General features: G+C 39.3%; 1 protein-coding gene across 3 annotated transcripts in view; it reads left to right on the top strand.

The window, feature by feature from the left end:
- Positions 1 to 19390, top strand: part of PPP6R3 (protein phosphatase 6 regulatory subunit 3) — a 57106-nt gene that overhangs the window by 30174 nt on the left and 7542 nt on the right. For 2 of the 3 annotated variants that reach the window (XM_069857801.1, XM_069857803.1), the window contains 8 exons: positions 2394 to 2480; positions 5835 to 5932; positions 8035 to 8089; positions 8792 to 8922; positions 9871 to 9989; positions 11408 to 11561; positions 12628 to 12734; positions 13694 to 13844. In XM_069857801.1, the coding sequence (XP_069713902.1) occupies positions 2394 to 2480; positions 5835 to 5932; positions 8035 to 8089; positions 8792 to 8922; positions 9871 to 9989; positions 11408 to 11561; positions 12628 to 12734; positions 13694 to 13844 (902 nt within the window). The remainder of the gene's footprint in view (positions 1 to 2393; positions 2481 to 5834; positions 5933 to 8034; positions 8090 to 8791; positions 8923 to 9870; positions 9990 to 11407; positions 11562 to 12627; positions 12735 to 13693; positions 13845 to 19390) is intronic. The other variant, XM_069857804.1, reaches the window with a different exon arrangement.

The raw sequence follows: 19390 nt of genomic DNA on the forward strand, positions 1-19390 counted from the left end.
TGTTTCCGATGTCAGCAGACCAACTAGTGAATTTTAATATACCTGACTTCTCCAGGAATGCAGTGCTTTGCATATGGTTTCATGAAGTTTTACTGGTGCTATATTAACCGGGCGATAACAGTAAGAGACTGATAAATTTGCTATGTCAGCACAATATAGCAACTGGAATTTAATGCTGGCATGATGTGTGGCAATAGAAGCAGTAGAAATTCACCTGAAACTATACAGCTTGTGTACAGAATCAAATGATGTACAGATGGTGTTTTTTTCCATGAACATGTCTGTGAATGGAAAGAAGTTCATAGTGCTTGTAGAATGATATTTTCCTCTTGTTAGCAGCTACTTCTTGATCAAAACCAAGAGTCATTTAAAGAGGCAGAATTTTAAGCTGATTTATAATTAATGTTTCAATTAGCTGTTCAGATATGTACTAACTTGGATGCACTTGATGTAGCAACAGAAAACCTCATATAAAACATAGCTCCAAACTCAACAGTAATCAGTTGAATAGAGAGGCAAAGCACTGAACCATGTTCTTGTATCTCTAAAATGTCACCTGGAAGATACTGTATCTTTGAATTTCTAAAGTTGTAGGCTTTGGTTTTGCTTGCATGCTCAATTCATATGAGTCTTGGATTAGCATTTAGTTCAAAGATAAGCAATGTGGTGGTAGTAGTAGTTTGGTCTCCACAGACCTATCTTCTCCATCTATAGACCTGTACTATTTGGTATGTCTGTTTGAGCTCCTGTAAGCTGATGAAAAAATTCTGGATTAAAACAGTAGCTTATCTGAACTAATGTTTATGCCTGAAAAATTATATACCTCATTTAAAGTGCAGGTTTTCAGTGTCCCCAAAGCAAGATCTTAAGCACATCTTTCTTAATTTACTATTTCTAACTAAAACTAAATAAACTGCGTCTTTTGGATTTGACTGTCTTTCTCCCCAACAAATTGTAGTTGAAGGGGTATGTGTATTAACTTTTGTCCTCTCAAAATGTGGCTGCATGAAGTGGGATCACATGTCACATCAAGGACAGCTCAGGTTGTAGTATAGGATGCCATATAATTACCTTGAAGTGTGCAGACTTGCGAACAGTATTTTCATAAATATACGCTGAGTACTTACCTTCAATGGACTTGATCTGTCATTTGATGCAAGCCCAGAGATCATTTGGTGCGTTGCTGTTCTTCCTGCTTACTGACAGTTCTAGTATACATAGGGCCGGTTTTCTTCAGAAACTGAGTAACTTGGAGTCAGGGTACTTATGCAGTGCAGGGCTGAATTGTAGATGTGCAAAACCAATGCACTCAATAATTCTTTTAACTGTTATACTAATAGAGGAGAAATTGTAAAAGCACGATATACTTCAGATAACTTCCTTCATTTACCTCTTGCACGTATCTCCTGACTGTAGCATTGTCCTGTAACATTTGTGGTGTCTGTGTTTTTTGAAGCCTAGTATGCTTTTCAGTACTCTTTTTGTATAGACATTTATTTTCTTAAAAAAATAAGTACTCCATGAACCACCTGACTTCACTTGAGAATCTGTAACATGAGTGTTGTGTAAAATACATGAGGTGTGTATAATAGTGGAGTATTCGTGCAATATAAACTTTGTCATCTGTAGATTTACTTCATACTAGTGATCCTTCATAGAGTATGTATCAAGGGTCATCTGTCACTACTGTGACTTCAACTGATTGCTGTCCCAGCTAAAATTACTTTTGAGTGCTGTTCTGATTGAAGAGAACTGCTTCCAAGAACAGCAGCAGTGTCACTGAACAAGCTATTCCCACTAGTTCTATGTCAGATCATAAAAAGAAGTCTTCTTCCAAGGGTAATGCAGAGTTAAAGCACCTTTCAAGGTTAAAGTGTACGACAGTTGCTGTGGCAACAATTCCATGGTAGCTTCTGCAAGTACACGTTGGTTGGGAATTTCTGAACATTAATTCTTTTGTCTTTTTGCAAATGCTGAGACTGTTTCCCTTCAATTTTTAAATACTTTATATATAGGAAAGGGGGAGGATCTCTGTATATAGTCTAGTGTTTTGCTTACTACCAATTCACTTCCTATTCAATATATTTTTTGCAGTACGAGGACAGGATGCAAGTTGTGTCTTATTTTGTTTCAGATAGTCAGCTGTGTGACTGGCTTTTTTATATTAAATACGCATTCTGAAGTAGTAAATAGCTTTGGATTTTTTTGAGTATCTAATTTACATGTCAAACCTATTGAAACACTTCAGGGGCTGTCTTATGTGCTATAGCGGTTGGGAAAATAAATAATTTGCTCTTCTTGTTTTGATGTGAAACTGAAGATTCAGCCAGATAGTATGAGTATACTTGAGTGGCTGTCATATACTACACAGATAACTAAATTCCTTTGTATAGGTTACTACCTGCCACATTCATTCTTCCAGTGATGATGAAATTGACTTTAAAGAAACTGGCTTCTCACAGGATTCTTCTTTGCAGCAGGTGAGTTGAAATTTTAACACCATAAATTGCTCTTTCTGTAAAAATAAGTTTTTAAAAAGCAGTGCAACTTGCTTGTGATAGAAATGAAAGAAGAAATCTAGAAAGTATAAAATAAAATTTAGATGTGTGTGTGCACACAACTGCTTGATAAAACCCAGAGGACTGGCTATTTGTTGCATGCTTTTAGTTTTTGGCAAAATGTCAAACTCTGCAGCTGTCACCAGAAATATAAACGAAAAGCTAGGTATGCTCCTGTGACAGATTGTATCTACTAGCTTGAATGTTTTCCACTTTGTAGATTCTTGATACCTTGCAAGTGTAAGATAGCCAGATATTCCTGAAATAAATTTCCAGTGAACTTGATCACTTATTTAAAAATACAGTATATGCTTTTGACAACTCGTTTATGAGTGTTTAAAAGATAATTATTCATCATTTGGCTTGATTAAAAGAGGATGTCTTGGGAGTTTTCAGATCAGGTAGACTGAAAGCTTAAATCAAAGCTTTCACAGAATCATAGAATGGTTTGGGTTGGAAGAGACACTAAAGATCACCCAGTTCCAACCTCCCCACCATGGGCAGGGACACCTCCCACTAGACCAGGCTGCTCAAGGCCTCATCCATCCTGGCCTTGAACACCTCCAGGGAGGGGACATAATGAGACAGTTTCTAATATGGTTACAGTGTTAGAACGTTTTTGCAATGATTATGGAGGACACTGATGCCATTTTGCTGAAGAATTTCAGCATTTCCGTAATAGTATTGTCTTATCTGGTGGTGAAGGAATGGGAGCCATGTGGTACAAGACTGCCAGTCGGTCCCTTATGCAGAATGCATTATTTCATCTGGGTTATTAACCAAAGCCTTCAAACTCACACCAGCAGCTACATAGTAACCCCCTAGCCTAAGACTGGCTTTGGTGCTTTATGCATCTTCTGTAGTTTTTATAATAAGTAATTGCGTATCTAAGTTGGAATTGTGGGTTATGGCTGAAGTTTTAAGCATCTGATGCATTTTTAACTGATTCAGTGGTTTTGTGCATGTACGGTGCATCTGAATACAAACTTGATAAGTTAGATACTATAGCATCTTGCTTTAGCAAGAAAGTAAGATCTTCAAATACCTCTGTACTTAGCATGCATAGTGGTCTGCTGCGTGTAGGCAATTTGGCAGTTAATCTGGAGAAATGCAGATGGTCCAGTGCTGTTTTTCAAGTTTGTCACTATTTTCTCAAATTTTTCTTTTCCTAAGCAGAGCTAGTGAAGTATACTCTCTAAAGTGGTATTGAGAAGGGCCTGATACTGAAGAAGATAAATTGCAGATGAGAAATTGAAATAATGTAAAGCCTTCTCCAGCTGCATAAATTCATTCATAAAAGTGTCCCTGGCTTCAGCTGGTAGACCTTATTCTAGACCACTAACTAAAGGAGGAAACAGGAGGTAAACTTCCAAAATTCAAGTGGACTCAGGAATTAAGAGAAAATACTAAAGGACCTTTTCATCTTTGGTTTATTTTTGTCAAATTTGATTCTGCCTGTGCAGAATTGCATTTGCTAAGACTTCTTTCTTTTGGCATCCAGTTTGAGATTTAGTTTGATACTGTTTTCTACTAATGAAGACCTTTGGTTCCTTTTCCCTCCTTGGTTTTCTCATAACACTTTTTATGTAAGTTTCTGAGTAACACCTCAAAACTGACATTTGTGAAAAAGTGTTCCATTACCTAGGTCAGGGTTGTACTGTTTCTCGTGCTAGCAGTATTTAATGTGCTGTCTTGCATTAGTTCTGGAAACTTCCTTCAGGAGAGCAGTGTTAGTTTGTTTTCCACCAGCTTGGTACCACTTCTGGTTTCTCTTAAGCATACTCTAAGAAGTATTAAAGAACAGGATAGAACTGCCTAGAGTCTAAGATATGCTAGCAGTTTATATCTGCATTTTATATACTGGTAAACAATTTTGATGTAGTGCTAAGAAAGATTTCACGCTAGTTTCATTAACTAGCTGGTGTCATAAACTTCATGTCTTTATTTTCTGTTTAACCTGGCGAATGATTTTCTTGATGGTTGTACCTTTTGTAAAACAGTATAACTCGTGTTTTAACTTTTTGAGTTTTTCTTTCTTCCCATGGAGAATTACTGTCTTCTACATGCTCTTTGTAAATCCTGAATAGTGAAAATACTTTAGAGGAAAGGAGATCTCCATAACCAGTACAAGGCAAAGTAATTATTTTATAGGGGGGGCAGTCAATTGATTGTCTGCCTGTGTAATCTTCCTATACTAATTATGTTAATATAAAATCCTGATTTTTTTCAGAAGTATCTATCGGATATTTACATTTTCATCCTAAATTTTAGGGTTTTTGCTTTTGCCTGGCTTAGCATGACTCTACCAGTCATAAAGGTTATACAGACCTACTCCCAGGCCTGATAGTGTCTTGCTGTTTACCTCTTCCTTTATTTCCTTCCCCTTCCCTCCAGTTTTCATAATGCCTTGTGTTTTTTGGCTAATCTTTGTTTTCTTTCCATATTCACCTTTATTCAGCTTTACCACCTTCTTCAAAGGTTTTGTCTGCATGCTCTTCCTTTAGCTACCTAGCCAAGAAACCAAGAGAGTTGACAGCTGTATTTCCTAGGATATCTTCACATTGGCTGACTTTACACATGGAAATAGCGCTATTAAAAGTCCCTAGAGAATGTGTGATAGCTTGATTACAGTCCTGGGAAACATGGGACAAAACCTGTTATTATTGATAAGAAAAAATGCCTACATGTACCTTTACATGTACATACCAATCTGTTCACATTTGATGCTGGCACGGTTGAGTTGGTGACTCTGCATTGAGATGTAAAATGTTCAATAGTTTGCTGCTTCTACATGTTGAATTAGGTGCTGCTGATGTGTGTGCCTGAGACTGGTATTCCTAGTGAAACTACATGATAAATATGCAACTGTGCTTTAGTATCTATGCATAATGTACTTTTCATGGTTCTTGCCATTTATAACTTCATGTTATTTTGAACAAAGATGGTTTGTTCTTTTATCTAGTATACTGTGTTGTTTCACTGTTCCTTTGGGGTACATTTGGAGAGGTGCTGATTAATGTGGTTAAACTAGAGATCTAACTTTCTTATTGAGACCTGCTGCTAGTCTGGGTTTCAAGTCAGTAAATATAAGTAGATGTGTAGTCAGTGTTACTGTTTTAATAACTATTGAACATCCAAAGGTTAAGACAAGTCCTTTTCCTGTACTTTTATGTTTAGATTAGGGAGACATTTATTTCTTTGGAGCAAAACAGGCAAGTAGGATTTAGAGTATTATTAGAATCATTATATCACTGTCATTGGTCCTGGGGTTGCCAGGCCTTTTCTGATTATCAGATGCAACAAATGACGTCCAATTTTATTGACCAGTTTGGCTTCAACGATGAGAAGTTTGCTGATCAAGATGACATCGGCAAGTGAGTATAATGTTATACTGGCTTTGACTATAGTCTTGGAGTTTCCTTTCTTATTGTGTATTTGACTGTTTTTACAAATGGCAAATACAAACCTTTATTGATGTGAGGCAGTTGCCAGTCAGTCCTGTCTTTTTGTACCATCTGTATGCATTGTTGTTACAAGTCTTCATGATCAATTTGCAGAGGAAAGCAACAGCCTATCTCCCATTTCTTATGTCCTGGTGTGTCAACATGAGAATGCTGTGCTCATGAATAAATAAATAAATCTCCTTTTGCAAGCTGTGTCTGATGTCTGTCCATTGACATGGATGGCATCGGTGGGGTACTTTCACTTTCTATGTGCCTCGCAGTGATTTTGTTTCCCTGCTGAATCTATGTGCCAGACCAGATGAATAGCTTCACTTCTGAGTTTTCCTGGAAAATATGATGGGAACAACACATCTGTGAGTGTACTTCTCTTTAGGGGACAGTAAGGAAGGATGTCATAAATCTACCTCTGTTTTCAAAGCCAAGGCAATTAAGAGTTATTGCTGCAAATAGAGAATAAGTGATGAGCAAATGAGAACAATCTTGGTCAGGTGTCAGGAGGTGGTAGTGGTGAAAAAAGCACAAAACACCAACAAACACACAACAAAACCACTCCACACGAACTGATCTTTCTTCAGTTGTAAGAAAAATGGTGCTGTAATGGAAAAGAGAAAGAATGGAGGTTCCTGCTGAAAGTAGATTTGATCTTGTTTTTTGTAAGAATTCATGGCTCCGGATACAAGAACATGCAAATAAGAGTAAAAAGCATTACTTGACTTCACAAGGGTAAAGACAATAAGATGTCGTAGTGCTCTATAGAAGCTTCTATGTGCCATCTAAGAAGCATTGCAGCATTTTCACACCATAATCTGCTGAGATTATAGACTAAAATAGGATGGGAGAGGAAGTAATTTGGGATACTAACTTTGTTATAAGCAAGTGGATTTTGGCAAGGATAGGAGTTGTAATTGCTTTAAGATCATGCCTTTGATAGTGTATGGTCTTGGTGGAAAGAAAGTGACTACTTGTGTGAGCTGATTTCATGAGATTTCTGATAAGAATACTGATGAGGTACTCCTGAGTTGAATTACTCTCTAGGTAAAGTTACTTTTAAAGTTATGCCTTTTGGGCAGGAATCTGTTGCAGCTTAAATTACTTGCTTACTGTTGTACAGTAATTCACATGGTAACTTGCACAGTAATTCAACCACGCTTAAGACTTCTTTGTTCCTTTAGACTACTTACCTTGTTCCCAGCTTTGTAATGCAATGAGGATTAGAGGAAGAGTAGTACATGTTCTGCTGAGTGCACTGCTGTATGTGGCTAGAGAAAGAATATATTAACTCTTCTGGAAGTCTGGTAGTATTTCCCATCTTCTCCTCCTGTTTCTCTTTGCTTGCCTTAGGGATTTAGTTTGCTTAATGCTACTTTCAGTCTAAGACATGTTTGTGAAGTGAAATTGCTTGACAGCTTAATATTTGAAGATGTGCAAAGCCTGGTGTTTAGTTTAGGGGGGGAAAAAAAAAATCAGTGATGTATTTTTAAAAAAATTTTTTTTTTTTTTTGAAAAAGAAAGAAATATCAATTTTAGAAGTTGATATTACATTTTTCACTTTCTCTTGTCCTGTTGGGAAGATCCTTCTATACAGTGGTGAAATCAGTTAGAATGTACAAGAACTGCTAACACAGATCTTCACAGGGATTTTGAGCTGTGTCATGATAGACAACAGTCAGCTTTAGACATTCTTTAGGCCTGTTTTTTTCCACTGCTTTAACGGTACATACTTGAGACTTGCGTATATCACTTCAGTTACGCTTGCATAGGCTTGTTGCATCTTCACAGCTAACTATAGAGTAGAGAAATAATTGTTTTGCATTTTTGTGTAAAATATTTCACCGTTAAAAAATCGCATGAATGCCAAGCCTCCTCAATGTGGAATTTTGACTGTTTTTGGTTGGAAACTGTCTGTAATCTTTTGGTTTAGATCATTGAAAATGAGAAACCTGAGAGAAATATAATGGGTTCATGTCATTATACAAATCTTGTTTTATTGCGTACTTCTGCTTTTTTCATAGTGTTTCTTTTGATCGGGTCTCAGACATCAACTTTACACTCAATACAAATGAAAGTGTAAGTATATGTACTGTCAAAAAAATTACTGTCTTTCAAAGTTCAGTGTGACCTCAAAGTTTTGGTGGTGGCTGCTACATTTACTCTTGAATGTGTAATCTTTGGAAAATAACTACCTCATTCCTGTATGATGTGATCTTCTAATTGGAAGGCGCAATTGTTGTTCTTTGATTGGTATTAAATGGAACTGCTTTTAATTTGTATGGCCGGGTTCAAGAACAGGCTTGGATCAGATTTATGCATATGGCGCACTTGGGTTTTATGACTAAAAGGTATTTATTTCAGTCTTCCAGTGAGTTTGTGGTGACAGGAAAGTAAGGACAGAGACTTTAACCTCAGATGTTAGTTGTCAGTTGAGCTGAGACAAACTCCACTACAGAAAGTAAAGCTCAAGTACTTGGCAGTCTGGTTATCTGAAAAGTTCCTCAATGCTATTTCTTAAGCATGATGAACACTCCTAGCTGTTCTTTGACAGTCCCCACAACTTGTTAGTGGCTGAGCCAGACAAATACCACTGAATATTTTCTTGACAAGCTTTAAGTTGTTAAGGCATTCTGGTTTACTGCTGCTTTTAGAGAGATGTTTCCCCTTGCCCCCACTGATTTAAGATTCTCTTCAGAATAGCCATTTATTTCCAAAATGTTTTCTATGTAAGTAGAGTGATTAGTCATAAATACAGATTCTATACTTTTGCTTATTTAGGGCAATATAGCCTTGTTTGAGGCGTGCTGTAAGGAGCGGATACAGCAGTTCGATGATGGTGGCTCTGATGAAGAAGACATTTGGGAAGAAAAACATATTGCATTTACACCAGAGTCCCAGAGGCGTTCCAGGTAAGGAATGTGTTTTTCATTCAAAGAGCAGTGTAGTTGAGCCCTCACTGCAGAGCATGTCTGTTCAGAATGATCTTTAGCATAGGTGATATTAGCATATTTTCATTTTGTGGGAGAAATGAGTAGAGGGATGGCTCTAGTGACTAATATCCCAGCTGTAATTTGCAGAAGATGGCAACAGCTGTCCTGCATACTCGGCTCTTCCTGCACTTCAGCTTTTGTACTTTGTTCTTTTCCTGCTGCCTGTTCTTTCCTTATGCTTTTAAACTTGATCTGATATTCTTACCTTGGACAAGGCAGTCCAGCTAGCTCCCCTGCAACCTTCAAAATTATACTACTAATACTTTCTGTACAAAATCGATTATTTTAAGTAACCACAACACTATCAGTCAATCATGTGTTTCAGGGACATTGTTACCTTCTCATGTTACCTAGCTTTTTGTGCTAGTTGCACACACCTGGAAGGGAGAGATGCCCATAGGCTTTGAAATATGTATGTAGTTTAAAAAGATGGACTGGAATACAGTCGATGAGATTATTTTAAAATAGATATGTTAGATTTGTTGTTAGATTTTTAAAATAAATCAAGCAATATCTTGTTAGAGTGGTGTTAAAGAGTTTTGTATTTCAGTGCTTCCATTTAGTGTAAGGACACCAAATAGACCAACAACCTCTGCAGGCAGATCTGATTCCTTGCTTTCCTTTTCTACTCCCTTTTGTCTGGCAGGAGTAAAACCAGTCTGTATTTTACTTGCAAACAGGACGGGGGAAGATAGCCTCTTTTGAGAGAGAAATGTGGGGAATACTAATAGCTAACAAATGCTACCTCAGTCTATCAAAAATGATTAACTGTTACAATTCTGTTTACCCTCAAAATCTCCAGAATTTCATTGTGCCTCAGGGTCTAATACTAAACACAGAATGTAAATTATACCTTTGCATTTTAAGTTCGGGCAGTACGGACAGTGAAGAAAGTACAGATTCTGAAGAAGAGGATGGAACAAAACAAGATTTGTTTGAATCACACACCAATGCAGAGGACAAGATGGAAGTAGACTTAAGTGAACGTACGTAATGTTTCTCCCAGCTGCTTTGAGTTATATAAAAGTGTTATGTATAGCTGTCTTATTTTAGTTTTCCTTATTTACTGTTTTTATCCCAACTGTCTTTAAAGTAGTCTTTCCCACTGTAAAGACTGTTTGCAACAAAGCATAGAAATATTGTGAAGTTTGAATTCCTTACATGTCTTGAGTCACGTTACTTAGTCTCTATAAAATTCATGTTTCTATTCTTCAAGAGGAAATAAAGGAGGAGAACTCAAAGGGAAGGATGAAATGTAATAATTTAAGCATCTTTAATGCCTGTAAAACTAGCAGGTTGTTAATCTCCAAACCTGTAATATGGTTATTTTTACTGGAAGCCTTTGAGACCAACTTTTCTTGCAACAATGCTCTTTTTTAAAAGACTTCCTACAGAAGCCAAGTGAACTTACTTCAGGTTTCATGTGTGAATGAAAAATGTGCATCAGTAGACTCTTATGTGAAAACTTTTGTAATTCTTTTAAAAGTTTACGTGTTCAGGTCACAGTACACTAAACTGGATTTAGATAAACTCACAATATATCTAGGTAAAAGCCCTGTGTTTATCGAGACTGTAAGGAATTAAATTGAAATAGAAGTAAAAGTTAAGGGTTTTCTTTTCTCTTGTCAGATTGGTGTCGTTGGCATCTGTGTGTCAAACAAGTTTTGATCCATGTGGGTCTCCTCTCATTTCTGCCTGGGTTGGAATTTCTAATTGCTAGTCAGAGCTTCCTTTTCAGCCTGTTTTTTTGTATGTAAGTGTTAATGAAATAACATGTTTCCCTTGGTAGGTGAAGTATTGTGAATTGACCTAGTCTAAATTAGATGCTGTTAAGTCACAGTTGCTCCAAAATTTAAAATCGTGATAAACGTTTGAAGTTGTAAAAAGCCGTATACTTTTCTGAAACTTAGCAGTGGTGTTAGTGCATGAGAATTTTAGAGGCTGCCCATATTTAAGTTGACGTGCTCATTTTCTCATGTTCAGGAAAATCTGCAGAGAGAAGCGAGAAAGGGAACAGAACTTAAGATATTTTTTTTTTATTATAGAAATGAGTTTTGAAAAATGGATAACAAATGTTGATGTTAGTTTAAAGAATAAAGTGGTATTATACTTGATCTAATATGGCTTATTGTTTTTATTCTTTAGATAAGCTGTATTGATTTTTAGCAGAACACTCTTGAGTTACTGTTGCTAAAATTCTGCCTTACTAGCAGAATCTCCCTTTTAGGGAATGCATTCATTTTTTTAACAGTATATGGAGGATTCTTCTGCATGTGCTTCAAAGTCTGTTATGAATTTTGCTACTATATTTGGAATGTACGTATGGAGAATCTGTGTTGGGCATATATGCACTCACATACTTTTTTTAAAGCTTGTTCATAATGAACTTGTTGATGGTTTTTAGCCCCAAACTGGTCAGCTAACTTTGATGTACCCATGGAAACTGCACATGGTGCCAATCTGGATTCTGTTGGGTCTGATGTGTGGAGTACAGAAGAACCTATGCCAGCAAAAGAAACTGGCTGGGCTGCCTTTTCAGAGTTCTCGTCCTCCTTGAGGTAAGAATGTTAGTGATTCAGGACAAGGTCTTCACTACTAAATATAATGGCAGCTACCATTTGGTTTCCTTGGAGTGTCCATCTCCATCAAAGCGTATGTCGGTAGTGGTCTGGTGGAATAGGCAGTGTGTATTGTCCAGAGGGCCCCATGTGTTATAACGATGTGTCCATATTATCTCATAGCAGGCTTTGTGGGATGGGTGGATCCTAATGTGTTATTGGTGTAGAGGCTTTTTGAAAAATATATGAATTCTTTAATACTGGTCTCTGACCAGAATGGGGGCTGTGATTTTTTTTTTTTTTTAATATTTATTTTTCAGTGTAGATCGAACCCAGTGAAGGGTTGAATGTGAATTATTGAACATAAAGGTCATAAAGTGTCTATGATGATTCTGTTTTATGGATGTTATAAGTCAAATAGGTTTGGGGGGTTCTGGGGGTTTGGGTTTGTTTTATTTGAAAACTCATGGTTATGCATCCGTGATACCTGTGTTAGGCAGCTCTGCGCTATTAGGAGAATGCCTGAGGTACATTATGAATACCAAAGTATTTCAAGTTGCCATATCTTGTCTTTCTGAGTACAAAAAACCTTGTAGCTGTAGTGTATATACGATTAAGTTGCAAACCCGCTTCTGTATTGGATGATGATGACTGTGTTGGCAGTCTCTGCAATTTGAAAGATGGTTCTCTGCTAAAAATGCATTTGGAAATGCTACATTAACTGCTATATGCAGTTAAAAATGTTGGAAATGCTACATGGAGGTAGTGATGCTTGTATGCCTTATTTACCAGGGATGGATCTGCTACTATTTATAATCAAACCAAATAAAACAAATAACAATAAAACCACTAAACATATAGTCAGTTTAGTTCTGGTGGACTTTGAATTGCTCAAGTAATGTTTAGCATTTCTTCCCAAGACTCCTATAGACAAACTTGCTGTCATTCAGTTTCAGTAGAGCTCTAGGCATTATAGCTTTGATATAGAAGTAAAAATACTGTTTTAAGGAAGTTTTCATTCTGCTGTTCAGAAATTATTCTAAGCTTTTTTACTTTATATTTGAAGCTCAAAAGATTCCTTAAGAAGTAATTCTCCGGTGGAAATGGAAACGAACACAGACCAAATCGATCCCTTGAGTGCAAATGTAACGGCTCTTGCAACACAGCTAGAAAGTAAGTATACCGTGTTCAGAAATGCAAACAATTTAATTTATAGAATTGTACCTGAGAAGGCTCTCCCTGTACTTTAAAATGGAGGTTTCCAGAGACCTCTTATTTAGCTCTGCTGCTGCTCTGCTAGGTAATGAAAATGACTTGCCAAAGAATTTCTGAACTATTTAAAATTGTTTTCTGTTTAAAATGAGAGGTGTTGTAAACAAGAGCTGTTCCAGGACTTACTGTTACCTCTAAAAAGCCTGTACATCATGCAAAGAAAAGCGTTGCAAAGAATCTTAAGTGTTCTTTTAGAGAATCCTCACCTGTTATCTTTACTTAATGCCCGAGAAGAGTGGTAGCCTCTAGTCTCTTCCTATGTAACAGCAGACCAGTGGCCTCAACATGTTTGTTTCCCATTCCTGTCATCCCTCTCCCAAGTTACCTTCACTATGCATGCACTAGTTCTTCTACATGTGTGAACAGGTTAGAGGCCAGATGTGCTAATTAGCTTTTTTTGTATGTATTATTAATAGACAGAACAAGTGCTGACAAGAAGCCCAAGGAGACTGGACTTCTCAAAGGCTTATCTGTACTTAAAAACTTACTGTCAAATTTGTACTGTTAGGCTTGTGTAATGAATTTGCCTGTACAGAAAAATAATACATCACTATAATCTTACTAAATTCTTGTTCGTGCAAACCATTGCAGTAACCGTTGTCCGTCTAAATCACTAAGTGGCTTGCAGAATGAAAAAAAATTAGTTTCGGCATTTGACTTTTTACTTAAACCATCTGTAAGAAGTACTTATGCTCTATATGTGCACATAGTGATGGTAACAAAGTTACTTTCTCTTTAAAGAAAAATTCAAGACGTGTACAAAGATGCAGAAACATTGTTCTGGTTATATCAACTTGTATGATTGTTCATGAAGTCAGAAACATAACCAGCTATTTACCACATTACTTCTGTTTATGTAGCTCCAGGAAGTGTTGCTATGGAAGCCAGCTCAGATGGAGAGGACGATGTAGAAAATGCAGACAAAGTAACTGAAACAGTAATGAATGGCAGCATGAAGGAGACGCTGAGCCTTACTGTAGATGCTAAAACTGAAACAGCTGTTTTCAAAAGGTGAGACTAACATGTTATTGTCTTCCTATCCTTGTAACTTAAGCACTGCTGATATAGAACACTACGTGTCATCAAAAAGTTCTTTGCAAGTAATAATTCCCGAGGCTTTAACTAGACACCTTTTTCCAAAGTAATAGCTTTGAAATTTTATGTCCAGATAGTTACTATAACAAAAAATGTATAGTATCTGTCCCTTTATCTTTAAATATTGGAAAGAAATTGTCCATATGTCTTGGAAGCTGCTTAATAAAATCCCAGCCTATTTCAATAGAAAAAAATTCTCAGCATTACTCCTTATATTGCCCTTCTTTTAAATTCATTTTACTTTGTCCCATTGGTGGTAGTAGATAAGCGTTATTCATTTTGGATCATTCAGCAATTGACATGTAAGCTTTCAGTCACTTTTGCTTCCATTCTTTTGATTATCAATAGTGAATATATAAATAGTACATAAATAATAAATAGCAACTCTAATATCTTTTGTCATGTGACTTAACTTCTGTTGTTTTTCAGTATGGAGGAGGGAGCACAGTGATTATAAATGAAGTGGCATTGTTAGAGGAATTGAACAAAACCAGTTTAGAGGACGATTGTGAATCTAGTACGAAGTGATGTAGCTGCTGTCCGGTTTATTCTGTATCTTGGGGGATGCTTTGATATATTCTGCACACCTATTTTATTAAATATTTACTGTTGGATGTAGTTATCCATGGTGTCTTTACACTTCTCCTTCAACTACTTTACTTAACACACACTTTAAAGTTCTGTGACTTCTGATAATGGTGCAAAAATTAACTTGAGAAGGTAGTATGTGGTGGCAGTTCCTACCTGCCTTCATGGAATTAACCGCTTAAGCTGTGGAGTAAGCATTTCAGTTCTTACAGTTAAAAGGGCATTAGTGCAAAGGTAGGCTATATCATAGAATTGCCCAGGTCAGAAGGGACCTCAAAAGATCATCTGGCCCAACCTTTTATGGGAAAGGAAGCCCAGAGGATGAAAACGGGTTGGATGGCCGGGCCCAGAGAGTGGTGGTAAATGGTGTGAAATCCAGCTGAAGGCCAGTTACAAGTGGGGCTCCCCAGGGCTCAGTGCTGGGTCCAGCCCTGTTCAATGTCTGTATCAATGACCTGGATGAAGGCATCGAGTGCACCCTTAGCAAGTTTGCGGGCGACACTAAGCTGGGTGGAAGTGTTGATCTGCTGGAGGGTAGGGAGGCTCTGCAAAGGGATCTGAACAGGCTGGACCACTGGGCTGATACCAATGGCATGAGGTTTAACAAGGCCAAATGCCGGGTCCTGCACTTGGGGCATGACAACCCTGTGCAGTGCTACAGACTGGGAGAAGTCTGGCTGGAGAGCTGCCTGGAGGAGAAGGACCTGGGGGTGTTGGTTGACAGCCGACTGAACATGAGCCAGCAGTGTGCCCAGGTGGCCAAGAAGGTCAATGGCATCTTGGCTTGTATCAGAAAAGGCGTGACCAGCAGGTCCATGGAGGTTATTCTCCCTCTGTACTCGGCACTGGAGAGACCGCTCCTTGAATCCTGTGTTCAGTTCTGGGCCCCTCACCCCAAGAAGGATGTTGAGGCTCTGGAGTGAGTCCAGAAAAGAGCAATGGGGCTGGTGAAGGGGCTGGTGAAGGGGCTGGTGAACAGGCCTTACGAGGAGTGGCTGAGGGAGCTGGGGTTGTTTAGCCTGGAGAAGAGGAGGCTGAGGGGAGACCTCATTGCTCTCTACAACTACCTGAAAGGAGGTTGTAGAGAGGAGGGTGGTGGCCTCTTCTCCCAAGTGACAGGGGACAGGACAAGAGGGAATGGCCTCAAGCTCTGCCAGGGGAGGTTCAGGCTAGCCATTAGGAAAAAATTTTTCACAGCAAGGGTCATTGGGCACTGGCAGAGGCTGCCCAGGGAGGTGGTTGAGTCACCTTCCCTGGGGGTGTTTAAGGCACGGGTGGATGAGGTGCTAAGGGGAATGGTTTAGTGTTTGATAGGAATGGTTGGACTTGATGATCCGGTGGGTCTCTTCCAACCTGGTTATTCTATGATTCTGTGAACAGAGGAGCAGAATAACTTCCCTTGACCTGCTGGCCATGTTTCTTTTGATGCAGGCCAGCATACGGTCGGCCTTCTGGACTGCAAGTGCACCTTGCTGGCCTATGTTGAGTTTCTCATCAACCAGCACCCCCAAGTCCTTCTCTGCAGGGCAGCTCTCAATCATATCATCCCCCATCCTGTGTTGAATTTGGGGTTTGCCCCAACCCAGGTGTAGGACCTTGCGCTTGGCCTTGTTGAAACTCAGGAGGTTCTCACAGGCCCACCTCTCCAGCCTGTCCACGTCCCTCTGGACCTGTCCTTCTAGTGTGGCAGCTGCACCATTTGGCTTGGTGTCCTCTGCAAAATTGCTGAGGGTGCGCTCAATCTCACTGTATGTATCATTGATGAAGATACTAAAGAGCACTGGTCCCAACCTTGACGGACCCCACTTGTCACAGATCTCCATCGGGACATAGAGCCGTTGATCAATACTCTGAATAAGACCATCCAACCAGTTTCTTAGCTGCCAAGCTGTCCACCCATCAAATCTATATCTCTCCAATATAGAGAGAAGGATGTTGTGGGGGACTGTTTCAAAGTCTTTATAGAAGTCCAGATAGATCACATCTGTTGTTTTTTTTGCGTCCACTGCTGTGGTTACCCCATCATAGAAAGCCGTATTTGTCATAAAGGACCTGCCCCTCGTGAAGTTGTGCTCATTGCCACTAATTGCCTCCCTGTCCTCTATGTGCTTTAGCATAGCTTCTAGGAGGATCTGTTCCATGATCTTCCCAGACACAGAGGTGAGGCTGACAGGTCAGTAGTTCCCAGGATCATCTTTTCTACCTTTTTTAGAAATGGGCACAAGGACTTCTGATTGCCATGACTTTTCAAAATATCATGGAGAGTGGCTTGACAACCACGTCTGCCAGTTCCCTCAGGACTATGTTCAGGTTCCTCAGGTGGTCATGAACCTGATCCTCCACTACAGTGAGAGAGTGCTTACCCCCCTGGTCACCATCGTGTTGTCCCATGACCCAGAGGGTTGAGGAGAGCAGTTGTCAGTGAAGACTGAGGCAAAAAAGTTGAATACCAAAAGGTACTTGGTGTGTGTTTGAACCAAAAGGCAAGCTGGAAATAAGAGTGGCCTGTTACTTGATGAGTATGGTCACCTCATAAGTAGGGATATAGACAAAGCAGAGACACTTAATGCTTTCTTCGCCTTGGTGTTCAACACTGATGATGGACTTCGGGCTACCCAGAGCCCTAAGCTGGAGTACCATGACTGTGCAAATAATGAGCTGCCAACTTGTCCAGGTTTTGCTGCCTCAGTTGGTTCCTTATGAGTTCATAAGGCCTGATGGGATTCATCCAAGGGCACTCAAAGAGCTGGCTGATGTCATTGCAAAGGCTCTCTTAAAGATTTTTTTTCCATACTTTTGGGAACCTGTTAACTGGAAGGTCGCAAATGTCCCAATCTTGAAGAAAGGCAGCAGGGATGACCCCAGTAATTACAGGCTTGTTAGTCTCACGTCAGTGCCTGGTAAGACTATGGAGAAGATTATTCTGGGAGCTATTGAAAGGCACTTGAAAGACAACGCTGTCATTGGTCCCAGCCAGCATGGGTTTATAAGGGGAACGTTCTGTCTGACAAACTTAATTTCCTTCTATTACATGGTCACCCACCTGGTTGACCAAAGGAAGCCAGTTGATGTAATCTTTTTGGATCTCAGTAAAGCCCCACAGTTTTCTCCTAAACATACAGCTGAATAGGCGCATAATGCAATGGATGATCAATTGGCTGACAGGCTGGGCTCAAAGGTTCATAGTAAATGGGGCTGCATTGGGCTGATGATCAGTCACTAATGGGATTCTGCAAGGATCTGTCTTTTAATGTCTTTGTAAATGACCTGGATGCAGGACTTGGAGGTTTAATAACTAAGCTTGGACGACATGAAACTGCGGGGAGCTATTGACACTCTTGAGGGCATAGAGGCCCTGCAGAGGGATCTGGACAAATTGGAGAGCTGAGCAATTGTCAACTGCATGAAGTTTAACAAGGGCAAGTGTTGGATTTTGCACCTGGGACACGATAACCCAGTATATACATACAGACTGGGGAGGGAGAGGCTGGAGAACAGCTCTGTGGAAGGGGCTCTGAGGATTCTGGTCAACAGCGAGTAGAACACGAGGACAACAGTAGGCCCTGGCAGCCAAGAGGGCCAACTGTGTCATGGAATTCATCAAGCATGGCATTGCTAGCTGATGAAGGCGATTGTCCCGTTCTACTCCACACTGGTGTAGTTTAGTAGTATAAAAAGGATATGAAGCTATTGGAGAGTGTCCAAAGGAGAGTATGTGGAGTCACTTAGTCTATTCAGCCTGGAGAAGAGGAGACCATATCATGGTCTTCTGCTTCCTTACAAGGGGAGGAGGAGGAGGAGCAGGCACTGACTTCTTCTGTCTGGTGACCAGTGATAGGACTTGAGGGAACGGCAGGGAGATGTGCCAGGGGAGGGTTGTGTCAGATATTAAGAAAAAGTTCTTGACCCAGAGGGTGGTTGAAGCACTGCAACAGCTCCCTGGGGAAGTAGTCATGGCACCAAGCCTGATGATATTCAAGAAGCATTTGGACAACACTCTCAGACACATGGTGTGAACTTTAGGGTGGTCCTGTGCAGGGACAGGAGTTGGATTCTATGGTCCTTGTGGATTCCTTCCAGCTCAGGACACTGGATGATTCTTCAATTCTTAGAAAGCTGACAAAGGGACAAAAATGTGGTTTCTGAGCATAGTTCAAAATGGAGAATGAGAAGAGAAGAATGACAACAGAGACTACCCCTTCTTAAAAAGTAAAATTAAGAGAACAGTTTTAATGGTGATGGTGACAAGTGTTTTATTTTAAACAATATTGAGTATGAAGGCAAATGAAATGGGAAGATCAGATAGGGAAAAATTGATGTTGATGAGAGATTGCAATGCAAAAGAATATTTTTACAGGCTCTGCAGGTATAAGGACACATGGGAAGAAAGAGAAGGATTGATTTGAATTTAAAGGACCCATTGAAAGGAGAACTGTAAGAAATAAACAATCAGCAGAGGAGAGTGGCTTTAAAATGTTCATGACCTCTGGCGTAAATACATCTGTTGCCAGAGAGATGGAAGATTGATGTTTGTGTCTAATTCAGAGCTGCCTTTCGTAACTATCTCTTGCAGGTATATGGTAAAATTTGTATTTTTAGTGCATTCGTAATGGTGTAGCTGAGGTGGGAGTAGGTGGAATAGAGAGGCAGAAAAGCTTTGAGACTGCCTGGCTACATGGTAATGTCTTATATAGCGTAAGTGTAGTGCCATTTCACTGAGTTGTTTGGTTTTGTCTCCGAGAGGAAGCTCATGAAATGGATGGGGCTGCAGTCTTGGTGCTGTATAACCCAAACGTTATATTTCGCTGAAAATACTTTATAATATTTCACACATTAGGGAATTTAGTAAAGGTGATGATCAGTTAATCATTCTG

The sequence above is a fragment of the Phaenicophaeus curvirostris genome, chromosome 5 (assembly GCF_032191515.1).
Source record: "Phaenicophaeus curvirostris isolate KB17595 chromosome 5, BPBGC_Pcur_1.0, whole genome shotgun sequence".
Taxonomy (NCBI): domain Eukaryota; kingdom Metazoa; phylum Chordata; class Aves; order Cuculiformes; family Cuculidae; genus Phaenicophaeus; species Phaenicophaeus curvirostris.